This window comes from Phoca vitulina, unplaced genomic scaffold (genome assembly GCF_004348235.1).
Source record: "Phoca vitulina isolate PV1807 unplaced genomic scaffold, GSC_HSeal_1.0 scaffold22, whole genome shotgun sequence".
NCBI classification, from domain to species: Eukaryota; Metazoa; Chordata; class Mammalia; order Carnivora; family Phocidae; genus Phoca; species Phoca vitulina.
Genome location: NW_022589725.1, coordinates 32750177 through 32764502, shown reverse-complemented (window position 1 = coordinate 32764502; position 14326 = coordinate 32750177). Strand labels below are relative to the sequence as shown.

General features: G+C 37.1%; 1 protein-coding gene across 1 annotated transcript in view; it reads right to left on the bottom strand.

The window, feature by feature from the left end:
• XRN2 (5'-3' exoribonuclease 2) overlaps nt 1-14326 on the bottom strand; it is a 91133-nt gene that overhangs the window by 23071 nt on the left and 53736 nt on the right. The window contains exons 21-24 of the mRNA XM_032419270.1: nt 10717-10800; nt 9304-9401; nt 8392-8471; nt 7110-7166 (exon numbers count right to left, since the gene is read on the bottom strand). Coding sequence (XP_032275161.1) covers nt 7110-7166; nt 8392-8471; nt 9304-9401; nt 10717-10800 — 319 coding nt within the window. The remainder of the gene's footprint in view (nt 1-7109; nt 7167-8391; nt 8472-9303; nt 9402-10716; nt 10801-14326) is intronic.

Here is a 14326-nt window from a genome sequence, read left to right as displayed (position 1 = left end):
ATAAAAATGATCTCAAGAGCAGCTGAACAATACTTCATTTACTGAATCCATTCCTCTTACAACTCACTCTTCACTGGCAACCGTCTTTATCTCAAATGTTCTCTACTGGGCAAAGTGGCTTAGGGCAGTGTCACAGGTTTAAAAGGGTGACAGAGAAAATGGTAGTTAAGTATAGGGGTTCATTAGGGCCTTCAGATACAAAGAGAGAAAATCAGTAATAAAGCAAGACGTGCAACTAGAATGTCTCAAAACAGTTATCTTTGTGTTAGCAGGGCTTTTCAGCAGTTTACCAAACAAACTTTAAGAGTTCCCACGGCATAAACAGTCTCAGGGTGGGCATGGGGGTACAAATACTGGCCAGGTATTAAGCTTGCCTCCCCTTCTGATAAAGGAAATGGGAAATATTTAATAACATTTTCATAAGAAAGAGGAAAAGACAACAATAGACACAGAAAAGATGCTGAGTCAAAGCATGTGTGTGTACATACCTTCCACACATGTCTTTGTGAACGTGGGATAAAAGCATGTGTGTATGGGGGAGAGAGAAGAGGATTCTTTCACCTGGGACCAAGGAAACCATCATCCATCCAAGAGGCCATGATATAAAGTGGGACAGGACTGGTTACAGAATGGGAGAGGAAATAAATGTAACCAAGACATGGAAAGGGGTTCTAGAACCAAAGAATAGCTCAGTTTAATTGGAGTAGCCTTCTCAATAGGGATCTGGGAGAGAAGTGAGCCTTATACAAATGATCTGAGTGATTACATCCTCAATTCTCCTAAGAAAGACACATAACTAGTCCCATTCTAAAGGAGCAGGACACAAACCGACTGGTTACATGCAATGAATGCTTGAAGTTCTCAGGCCTTTTTAAAAAATTTGTTATTTATTTAAAGATTTTATTTATTTGAGAGGCAGAGAGAGCACAAGAGGAGGAAGGGTCAGAGGGAGAAGCAGACTCCTTGTGGAGCAGGGAGCCCGATGCAGGAACCGATCCTGGGATTCCAGGATCCTGACCTGAGCCGAAGGCAGACACACTCAAATCGACTGAGCCACCCAGGCACCCAGGCCTTTTTTTTTTTTTTTAAATTAATTTAAGTGGAGCTGGGCATGGAGTTTGGGTATGGAGCCCAACATAGGAGTCGAACTTACAACCCTGAAATCAAGATCTGAGCCGAGATCAAGAGTTGGTTGCTCAACCAAGCTACCCAGGCACCCCAAGTTCTCAAGCCTTAACTCCCAAGTGGGACCTCAGTTGAGAAGAGCTAGATTAGAGCGAGCAAGTTTATGAACAGAAGTGAGCAGGAACACAGGCTGATCAAACTGGGTTAATGTCATTGAGGGCCTGTTCTGACCACAACATTAAATCACTTCAGGTAGTCAGTCAGTGAGGGAGTAAATGCGATCAAGAATGCAATTCAAAAAGAACCTCCTGGCAGCAGTGTGTAAGAGAGCAGAGGGAGAGAACCAAAAGAAGATCATCGACACAGTCTAGGTAAGGGCCTTCAATATGCGCTGGAGGTGGGAATGCTGGGCAGGCAAAAGAAATGGCAGGGCTGGAACTGGAATGAAGATCACATTCCAATAGGGCTTGAGATGAAAATCTGCAAGTCATGTACAGAAAGATGGAAACTAAATGAAGGAAACAGCCAAGGTAATTAGTTCCCAGGCAGAAGAGATAACCCCAGGTTCACAGGGATAATCTCTCCAGAAGGACAATGGTTACAAGAGACATAATAAGACAGCTGAAACCAGTGTTTGAGAAAACCCATTTATTTATGAAATATGTGCAGTTTACTGTCAATTGTTCAATAAAACTGCTTTAAAAATTCCATCATTCATGCTCATGTTCTGAAAGGGAAAAAATTTCCAAGATAATAGGGAAAAAATCTCCAACATCTCCCCTACTTACCCTCAGAACTAAACTCAACAGAGTGATCTATATACTTCTTAGGGAACAAACCATTAGGAGACAAAAAAGGAGCATCTAAAAATAAGCTTGGAGGTCCCTACTGAAGGGACAAGCGATACTATTTTTGATCTCAAAGATTAAAGCATTCTTTTCCCTTGGATCTTTGAGAACAATTTGAAGACTTATTCTCTCCTAAAATGAGTTAAGCTTTCACTGGTTGAGAGTTTTTTTTAGTAATTTGTTCCCAAAAATATATACTAAGAACTATTATATTTTTAGAAAATAAAGAACAAAAGAAAAGCACAACTCAACTATACTTTTCCAACGTGAAACACCAGCCACAACTTAAACAAACCTCTCCAAAAACTGAAATACATAAACCAGGCAGGAGCCCATTAGTCCCAAAGGGGAACTTTACTGAGATCCAAGCTTTCAAAGTTCCTTCATTTTTTTCAGGTTTATGTAATTAAAATTCTTATAAACAGAGAAACTAAAGTAACAGAATTATAATAAAACTAGAAGTAATAAAGAAGAAAAACGGATTACTCTTTGGCAAATTTCTACCACCAGAAACAAAAGAGCTTACTGTGGAGCACGTCAGGGGAGGGAAAGCAGTAACACCGAGATAAGACAGAAGCACCTTCAGGGGCGCCAGGGTGGCTCAGTTGTTAAGCGTATGCCTTTGGCTCAGGTCATGATCCCAGAGTCCTGGGATCGAGCCCCGCATCGGGCTCCCTGCTCAGTGGGAAGCCTGCTTCTCCCTCTCCCACTCCCCCTGCCTGTGTTCCCTCTCTCATTCTCTCTCTGTCAAATAAATTTAAAAAATCTTTAAAAAAAAAAAAAGACAGAAGCACCTTCAGGGAGGAAATTAGTTAACAGAACAGCTTATAGATTCAACAGGTGGCCCCTGTGAGGTAAGAGAACTATGCTTAGATGTATAGTGCTTCATCTAATTCTGTAAACACAAGCATTTTCCACCACTTCTTCCAGGTGGCACAGGGCTGACTTACCCAGCCTGGGCTTCTATCTACCAGACCAGCCCACCCAGGAGTAGCATAATGGACCTGTCCCTTGGTAGGGAACTTCCCTATTATTTTAATCACCTAATTGTCATCACAAACACACTAAGGACAAAATATAAAAACTGTAAACCTAAGCATGGTTGAAAATAAAACTGAGCAGTGCTTTTATTTGTATTACAAGTAGCACTTTATGGACACCATTAGTAAGAAGAAAATACTATAGCAAAGTCTCAACAGAAAAGGAATGGAATGTACAACATCCCTTTCCAACTCAATTCACTGTAAGAATTATCCTTAGAAATGCTATTTTAAGTACTATTACTGTTTGAGTGCTAGCACACTTCACAAAGCAGAAAACTCCAAATATCAAGTTACATATTTTTACTCTACCTTTCCCTGATATATTCCTTAATTAATGCTAAATCAGCATACCAATGCAAACTGTTCTTGTAAGAAAAACTTCGTGATTCATATACTTGACATTTTAAAGCACTTAAAGAGTTTATAGGACTTAAGATGTCTTTTCAGACATTCTATCAGAAGAAGTTAACCCAGCGGTGGAAATTAAACCCTCCCAAGAGCTTTCACCATCAAGTCTGTGACTGACTGTATGTATTCCTCTTCTTCTAGGCTTCTGATTTCAAGTTATCTGCTTGCCAACCACGAGTCTTACAGATACTACAGTAACGGTTACGTTTAAAAAAGCTCCTTGAAGAGAAAAAACATTCTACCCCTTGCCTGATTCAAAGAAAATCTGAGAAACACTCCTCTGAAGGAATAAGGGCTCCTGGAAGATGCTGGCAAACACTGGGCTTTGACACTATGAACACTATGAACACCTGGGCTTTTACACAGGTTTAGAACTATGCCAGGTGTTATGAGGAAAAACAAACAAACAAAACACCCCAAAAAACTTAAAATGCTACTGATAAAAATAACATATAAGATTATAAAATTCCAGACGACATTTCAGAAGAGAAGAAAAGCTATGAAAGACAGGCTACAAAGGAACGAACATTCCAAACAATGGAAGGAAGGCACAGAGATCAATGGGATACTGATGAGAAGAGCCTGGGTTGAAGGAGGAGGCAGGTGTCCTTGAGGAACTGTGGGGATTCAGGCACAGAGCTATGGCTCTGCCAAACCATGACAGGCCTTGAAAAAGCAACGAAGTGTAATTCCACTGACACTACAGAGCAAAGATTTCTGAGGAGCGGTAGTGTTTAACAAAGATAAGCCTCACAGTGTATGCCAGTAGATTCAGTGGGAAGGTGGAATCAAATAAATTAGCTGGGAGATCATTACAGTAATCAGGAGAAGAAACTACAAAATGAAGGGAAAAAAAAAATCACTACAAAATACACGCTCACTGGGAAGAGCCAGATATAAAAAACTGGGAAAAAGAAAATCCAGAACTAGTGGTGTATATATAGGGATTAAGGTAGAATGAGAAGCCAAAGCATACAGTGTAAGAGAGCAGAATTTAAGTCTGGGCAACAGGATGGTGAGGGACAGAAACGGGAGATCAACAAGGAGAACTGGTGAGAAGCACTGGACAAAGGTCTGGAACACTGAGTCTGAGGTAAAACAAAGGTGTATGGTGCGTGTGTGTGTGTGTGTCTACTCCTCCAGATGAAGAGAAAATTGTGCCCCTGCAGTGGGAAGATAACTTCTCTTTAATTTTAAAATCATATGAGGTTTTATATATTTAAAGTTGTTTTTTTTTTAAAGATTTTATTTATTTATTTGAGGGCAGGGAAGAGCACAAGCAGGGGGAGGAGCAGAGGGAGAGAGAGAAGGAGACTCCCTGCTGAGCAGGGAGCCTACCTGGAATCATGACCTGAGCCAAAGGCAGACACTTACCTGACTGAGCCACCCAGGCACCCCTACATTTAAACTTAACAAAGAATTAGTCTAAAGATATTACGTCCAAGCAAATTACAATGGTGAAGAGTGGGATGAGGAAAAATACGGGAGACAGCTCTGTTCTATTCAAAGTTAAGCTACTAATATGTTGACTGATTTATGGAATCAGAATTGGGAGAAAAAAAAGATCTCCTAGGTCACAGCTGCCTGTATTTTTCCTTCTAGGAACTTAAACACTTCAATAACCTCTATCATATGCCTTTTTAACACTACAGGTAAGACCTATGTGATGGGAAAAACCCACCTAAACTCAACTTGAAGAAACAACTTTTCAAATACGGGATGGAATACTGGATGCATCCAAACAGAGAAGGGAAAAAAACGACAGGAGTCAAAATAGAAATGACCAGCAACTGGCACCAGAGCCTGCACTCTCAGATTTTCATTTATAAAGCAAACACAACATTGGGATGAAAAACAAGCCCCCAAACAAACACACAAAAACGGCAATCAACTGGATCAACCTCATTACCCCTCAGAGGAAACACTGAAAATTAGCTCATAAGGTAAAAGTTAACATGGTCTTTCACAAATCTCTAGGTTAACTCAAATCAATTTTATTATGAAGTTATTTTCAACGTATACCTGAATATGCACCTAGATCTGGGATGTGTCTTATAAGTTTAATAATCTTATGAACACAATGGATACCAAATAATATCAAAAGCCTCTTCAGACTCAGAACCAACCAGCCAACAATACCACCACCATACAAACAGAAGCTAAAGGACTTGTCAATTTTGTAATTTTTCCCTTGGACAAGTCTTTTTATCCTAATTAGAAAATTAAGTAGAATTAACTACTTCTTAGAGGGCTGGGCAGAAAGGCCCCTAAAAATAGGCAGAAAAACTGAGGAGCACAAGCAAGCATGTGACAATCCGAAGACAGAACTGGTGGGATTAACTGGCCTGAAGCACCGCTGCAAGGCAGAGACTCCACCGGTTAATACAGTGTCCACACTGGATGTGCCTGAACCAGACTGTTCGTGATGGGTGCAAGAGCTTGGCTCACAATTCTAAACCCCACCCTTAACAGAAGAGCTCAAAGACAAAGAGCCAGAACAAATTACATGTAAAGATAAATTAAAAATGTGTGTAAAGATAAATAAAAGCAACTAATCCAGAAAGATTTTCCAAATTCATGACAGTTTTCTTTAAATAAAAGCCCTTCTAAAGTGACAGTTGCTATCTAAATCCATTAAGGATAGGAAAATGAACATGCTTACACTTTACAATGATAAATCTAAATAAAATCTAAAATACTTCCCAAGAGTAAGAGAAATAATAAGAATGACTGGGAAAAAAGGATTCAGTAACAGCCTTCCCAAGCAGGCTTTTACAAAATCCTTGAATTACTAGGATGTGTTTGCCTTAGTCTTGCCTACAGACTAAAGAAAAAGGTAACATAAATCCTGCCATCAAGATTAATAATTACATACAAGAATTAAGCAAATGAGTAGCGTGTTGGTTTTTATTCTAAACAGTCACATTATATTTTATACATATGGAATGTTGTCATCATGCAAGAAATGAAATACAGGGGGGTGGGAGGGATGGGGTGGCTGGGTGTTGGACACTGGGGAGGGCGTGTGTTGTGGTGAATGCTGTGTATTTTGTAAGACTGATGAATCACAGACCTGTACCCCTGAAACAAATAATATATTATATGTTAATAAAAAAAATACTAAAAAAAAAAAGAAAAGAAATGAAATACAAGTACATTTTCCAGGTAGCAGAAATTAGCCCTTGATATAATTTTAGTTTATAATAATTATTGGTAAACATTTCCACAAATTCATTCTACTCAACTTAACCAAAATAAAGTATGTAATAGTTTTGTTTTTCAACTTGCAGGGCCACACCTGTAAATATAATGAAAATAATCTGTTATAACACAGAGAAGCTGTGTGGGCCTCTGGGGTGAAGAGGTCTGTTTGCTCCTACATAGTAAACTACTCCTAGAAACTCCTACTTTCTACCTCCCACTTTCCTAATCCGGGAAGAATTAGAGGTTGTCAGGGGAAACCAGAAGGCAGAGAAGCAAGCTTGTTAAATCAGTAACCTTAACAATATACATAATTTAAAGTCAAGAGGCCGTGTTCTGAGGTCTGCAACACAGGGACTCTCCAATCTCAAAGCACTGGTGGAATAATAGCTGCCATTTCCTTGTGATTCAAAGGTCTTCTTAAACTTATTTGCAAGTTCAGAGCTGTGTTTTGGTCAAACGACATGAATTTTGGAAGACTTACCTGATTGCAGTATTCTGTGTCAGATCCCGTAACATGGGGACAGGAGAACACACTATTCTAAAGAGAAAGAAGAGAGTAAGTTGTAACCTTTTGGATAAGTGGAATTAAGATGTTGCTTTAGGAAAGAGAAATTATTAAAATATACCAACAAAAATGACATAACCAATTATATCTTTAAAAAAGGACCCTGTCTTCCTTGTTTGTAATCTCCTTAACAGAAAACTATTATGGGCAAACGGCTCATATCAGAATTTATAAAGGATACAAACAAACCAAAAAAGGGCACAGGGGGGTAACATATAACTGAACAGAAGAATAAAAAGAGACTTGATAAATGAGGAAAACCAAATGGTAAATGGTTAATAAATATACCATATGGCATTCCATTTCATTAGTAATCAGAGAAATGCAACTGTAAGCCACAGAGTGCCAATAAGCATCCACTAAATTGACAAAAATTAAGGTCATGACAATCAATTCCAAGGGTTTGCAAGAATGTAGAGCAACAAGATCTCTCACAAACTGCCACTGAGATTACAAAATAGTGTAATCACTTTGGAAAACCACCCAATATTATCTACAAAAGAGGAAGATACAATTGACCGGCAATTCCCAAACTCTGATCTCAGAACCACTTTAAAACATTCCTAAAAATCAAGGACCTCAAAGAGCTTCTGGTTATGTTGGTTATGCCTATCAATATTTACCTAATAAAAATTAAAGCTAAGAAATTTCTAAAATACTTATTTAAAGGTAACAGTAATAAACCTATTACATGTTAACATAAATAACATTTTTTATGAAAAACTATTTTACAAAGCAAAAAAAAGAGAAGTGTCATTGTCTTACATTTTTGAAAATTTCTTTAATATCTGGCTTAATATCTATCTTAATAGCTGGATTCTCTTATCTGCTTCTGATTCAATCTCTTGAGATAGCTATCACACTACATTCAGCTTCTGGAAAACTCCACTGTACACTCAAGAGAGAAAGAGAATGAGAAAAGCAAATAATATAGCAACTTAGTATTATTATGAAAATAGCTTTGACCTCATGGATCCCCTGTAAGGGCTTTAGGGACCCCGAGGGCTCCCTTAACACAGTGACACAGCTACTAGGCTGAAGAGGTGCGCTCTGACCCCAAGTCTTTTTTATAGTCTAGCAGGTTTTCTGTTGTTTTGTTTTCTCACTATTACCAGAAAATAAAACATTTAGGCAACAAGGAAAAAATGCTAGTTAAACTTCCTCCCAGTCACCCCAATGTGCACAAATGAATGCTTACTGATCTGGAAGAACAGCTTCTTCATCCAAAGAAAACTTTCCTTGAATCCCATGACATAGTTCAGGTGGTACATCCACTGGCTGTGGAAAAATGCATTCCTGATCATAAACCCAAAAGAAAGGAAAGCAGGGACTCACACATATACGTGTACACCAATGTTCATAGTAGCATTATTCTTAAAAGCCAGGAGGAGGAAACAACCCAAGTTCCATCAACAGATGAATGGATAAAGAAAATGTCGTATATACACACTATGGCCATAAAAGGAAGGAAGCCCTGATACATGCTACAACATGGATGAACCTTGAAAACATTATGCTAAGTAAAATAAGTCAGACAAAAGAGGACAAATATTATAGGATTCCATTTATTCCATTTACAAAGAAGAGGAAAATTCAGAGACAGAAAGTAGAAGACAGGTTACCAGAAGTAAGGGGAGAGGAGAATGGAGATGTATTGTTTAAGGGATAACCAGTTTCTGTTTGGGAAGATAAGTAAGTTCTGCAAGTAGATAATGGTGATGGCTACACAACACTGTACATAGATTTAATGCCACAAAATTATACACTTTTTAAATGGTTTTTAAAGATTAAAATGGTACACTTGTTCCTTTTTTTTTTTTTTAAAGATTTTATTTATTTATTTTTGAGAGCGAGCGAGCACGTGCGCACATGAGCTGGGGAAAGGGGCAGAGGGAGAAGCAGACTCCCCACTGAGCAGGGAGCAGGACACGGGACTCAATCCCAGGACCCCGGGATCATGACCTGAGATGAAGGCAGATGCTTAAAGACTGAGCCACCCAGGTGCCCCACTTGTTTCTATTTTATCAACATTTAACAAAGGTTTTTCTGATGAATTAACCAAATAATTATACTGTCTAAAAGCATTTTATGATGGAAAAAGAGACCATACCTCTGTGGAACCTGTCTGGTAGAGTTCTAAAATGAAGTCATGGAGTGGGTGATGTTTCCCCACAAATAAGACGTCACCTCCAAGACTGTTTCTTTTAGCTGGGGGGAAAATAAGGAAAGAATAAAGATCAAACAATTATATCTGCAAGAGCAACTTTTATGAGAATAAAATAAAAACATCTAAAATTTAAAAACTTAAGTATAAGGTCTACAAAAAATAACGTAAAAGTGACAGACCTAAACTTGTGAGGTCTCTGTAGAAGAAAAACAAGTTTGACAATAAGGTTTCAAAGATCAAAGACTATCAGAAAAAATTATCATTAAAACAGTATCTGAATATAGTATTATAAGATAAGGGACAAAGTAATTTATACAGAACTCAATTTCTTACTGTAAGAAATATATAACCATTTCCTGAGCAAACCCAAACAACAAATTATACTATCTCATAACAAAAACTATTCTAAGGATGGCTGACAGAGAAATTATTTCTATAGGTTTATTATACTGGTGTTAAATAAATTTTCCAATTGAGTCTAGCTTTGCAATTTCCCAATACTTTTAACTGTCAGTATTTTAAATGTCATTCTTTGTACAAAATAACATTTCAGGTTAGCAATCTAAGAGTAAATGCCTTTGTTTCAACATAACTTTTTAAACAAAGTTACTGTTATTTAGAAGGGATGAAGGGAAGAAGGGAGAAGGAGGCAATTAATACACTCCCAGCACGGTAAAATATTTCTGTGTGTGCATGTCATATAAGAATCAAAAAGCCAAGGGGCAGGTACTTGGGTGGCTCAGTCAGTTAAGTGGCTGATTGCATTTCGGCTCAGGTCACGATCTCAGGGTCCTGGAATTGAGCCCCATGTTGGGCTCCGCACTCAAGGCAGAGCCTGCTTGAGGATTTTCTCTCTCCCTCTCTCTCCTCCCCTCCCCTCCCCCCACTCATGCATGCTTACGTTCTTTAAAATAAATAAATCTTAAAAAAAAAAAAAAAGATCAGAAAGTCAATGGATATTCTCGAAATGTTGCTTTTTTTTTTTTTTTAAAGTAGATTCCACACCCAGCATGGAGCCCAATGTGGGATCTGAACTCACAACGCCGAGACCAAAACCTGAGCTGAGATCAAGAGTCAGACGCTTAACTGAGCCACCCAGACACCCCTTAAAGTGCTGCTTTTTAATAAATCTAACAAACACTTGAAGTTAAAAAAAAAATTGTATTTACTATTCAATCTGGATAATACATTTTAAGAAGCAAAGTTGATTTTTCTTACGAAGAAGTAAAAACCTATGGTTTATGCCCCCTTTATGTGAAATTTGACATGGAAAAAAAGAGTCTAATTTCATAGGGAAATGTAAAGTCTGTATGATACAGACTCAATGTTGAAACCAAGTGGAAGTACAATTCTTACTCTCTTCTGGAGTGAGGTCTGGGTATACCTCTTCTAGAGCAGCTCGCAGCCTTCGCTCATCCACAAAAGGCAACAGAGCAACACCTGGGGGAAAAAACGCACACCAACCACCCAGCTATTAGGATCAACCAAATTCCACTTATTACTCGTCCAAATAAACATTTCTAATAGAATATCCTTGCTGACGTAAAAACACTTTGGAACTGCTCTCTATTCAAATCTCAAATGCAAATACTTTCCGTGTGTTCAGAGAAGAAAAAAGTTTCATATATTTTCCATCCTTAAGATGGCTCATATGAAAAACCATGTTTGCAGAATCTTAACTCCGTGATGATAAAATTTTTAAATTAAATGAACAAGTGGCCACCTGGACACCAGTCTCTGTTCTCGTGCCTTACTTACGCGGATGCCCTTGGGCAAGCCAGTTAATCTGCCAAGAGTCTGAGCTTGTCCTTTCATCTTTCTAGGACTTGGTTTTCAACTAAAATATTCAGAAGATCCGTTCAATGTGAATAAATACATGGAATGTCTTCCAGCTCTAAAACTGCATAGTATTCTTTTTTTACATTTTAAAATCTAATACCTAATTTAGATACAAGAAGTTTTTAAGGACTGGCTTAAGTAATTTTGGGTGCTGGGTAGGAATGCAACTGTTCATATTCAAGCTGAAAACGGTCCTGTGGAATGTGCTGGAATTAAAGTAATTGCTTTATTTCAGCCTACATTCATAACTTTCAAAGCAACATACCAGTAATACAATTATCTATTTCTAGAAAAATACATGAAGTTATTGAACCGTTTGTATATGTTGTGCTCTATACAGTTTAGTCTTTTAACAAAATACAAAATGTAAAATAAATAGCAAAGAGAAATGCTAAATAGAGCTAAATAATTCTGAAACTGCCAGTCAAAACTGCCATACTTGTGATTGTTCCTTTTAAAATGGTGAGAAATGAAAGGTTCCCAAAGTTGTCATTAATTATTTAGCTACCATATTTTCAAAGTTTAGAAACAGATTCAATTTCATTACCTAGAAGGGTAATATGCATTTTTAAAAGTTAAAAAGAAACTAAGTTCTAGTGTGAATTTTGAAGGGCCTAAAAAATTATTTCAAGAATATCAACATCTATCACCTGAGTTAGGCTATTTCATCTACTGGTATACATTTACATGGAAAAAACGTAGGGAGTTGTTCAAGTTTTGTTTAGTCATACACTTAAGATCTAAACAAATTATCAGAAAGACTTTCCTACAATATCAACTCTAAAAGCCAGCTCCAACTGTTAAGCAACTTGCAGTGCTAATGACAGCAATAAGGTTACTAAGCAACAAATCAGCCCTACTGGGCAGGATAGGAAGAAATACCTTATACCCAGATGTGATAAAGTTAGTGCTTGGGTGAGCTGATAGTAAAAATGACATTAGCAGCTAATTTCTCCTGAGTACTTATTTATTATGTTAACATGCATTAGCTCAATAACACTAGTAACCCAAGTTGTGGTAACACTTAGGTAAATACATAGTAGTCACACTCTCTGGGTCCAGACCTCAGTTCAGCCACTGTGTGACTTTGATCAAATGACTTAAAATTCTCTATTCATATATAAAATATGTAGCATTCGAAATTATGTATATTAATATTACAAAAACACAACACTGTAAGGGTTCAATAAATGTTGAAAAAGTACCCAGATATATTTTGTCTTCTATCATTTTAAGACACACTCAACTTAGGTAAGAACTTAAGTATTACCATTACTTTCAACAAGTTTTGAACAGGTGGGGGAATAAATATAACTCCTCACGGTACTAAATTTGACCTCAAAAAAGCTGTGTTATTACAGTCTAATAAATGAAAATACTTACATAAAATATAAAAATATTAAAGGTCTGAGTTTCAACTCATCCTAAAATTCATTTGGAATCTCAAGGGACCCCAAATAGACAAAACAACCTTGAAGAAGAAAAATAAAGTTGGAGGACTCCCACTACTTGATTGCAAAACTTACTAAAGCTACAGTAATTAAAACAATTTGGTACTGGCATAAGGACAGGCATACTGGGCAGTGGAACAGACAGCCCATAAATTAGCCCTCAGATATGCAGTCAATGATTTTCAATAAGGGTGCCAAGACTGTTCAATGGGAAAAAGCAGTCTTTTCAATAAATGGTGCTAGGAAAAATGAATATCCATAGCAAAAGATGAACCCTAACCTTACACCCTACACAAAAGTTAACTAAAAATGGATCAAAGACCTAAATGTTAAGAGCTAAAATTCTAAAATTCTTAAAAGAAAACAGGGAGGAAGCTTCATGACACTGGATTTGGCGATGACTTCTTGCATACGACACCAAAAACACAGGCAATGACAAAATAGTCCAACAAAAATTGAACTTCCATCATAATTAAAAATTTTTGTGCATCAAAGGACATTATCAAACAAAGTAAAAAGACAATCACAAAATGGAAGAAAATAAATGCAAAGTCATATATAAGAGACTGGTGTTCAAAATATATAAAGTACTCCTACAACAACAAAGACCCAATTCAAAAATGAGCAAAAAACTTGAATAGACATTTCTCCAAAGATACAGAAATAGCCAATAAGCACATGAAAAAATGCTCAACATCACCAATCATTAGGGAAATACAAATCAAAAGCATAGTGAGATACTGCTTCATACCCATTAGAATGGCTATTATCAAAAAAGAAAACAAAAACAAAAAACCCAGAAAATAGACACAAATAAATGGAAAAGACATTACATACTTATGGACTGGAAGAATACTGTTAAAATGTCCTTACTATCCTAAGCAATCTATAGATTCAGTGCAATCCCTATCAAAATACCACTGGCATTTACCCCAGAACTAGAAAAAGGAATCCTAAATTTCATATGGAACTACAAAAGACACCAAATAGCCAAAGCAATCTTGAGAAAGAACAAAGCTGGAGGTCTCACACTCCCTGACTTCAAACCATACTACAAAGCTACAGCAATAAAAACAGTATGGTACTAACATGAAAACAGACATATAGATCAACGGAATAAAACAGAGAGCCCAGAAAAACCCCCGCATATATATGGTCAATTAATCTATGACAAAGGAGGCAAGAATATAATAGGAAAAGACAGTCTTTTCAAGAAATGGTGTGGGGAAAACTGGAAAGCTACATTCAGGAGAGTAAAACTAAACCATTTTCTTGCACCATACACACAAATAAACTCAAAATGAATTGAAGACTTGGATGTAAGACCTGAAACTATAAAACTCCTAGAAGAAACCATAGGCAGTAAGCTCTTTGACATCAGTCTCATCAATATTTTTTTTGGACCAGTTTCTTCAGGCAAGGACAACAAAAGCCAAAATAAACAAATGGGCCTACATCAGACTAAAAAGCTTTTGTTTCAGCAAAGGAAACAATAAAATGAAAAGGCAACCTACTGAATGGGAGAAGATATTTGCAAATCATACATCCAATAAGGGGTTGATATCCAAAATATATAAAGAACTTACACAACTTAATACCAAAAAAAAATCTAATTAAAAAATGGGAAGAGGATTTGAACATTTTTTGCAAAGAAGACATCCAGATGGCCAACAGAC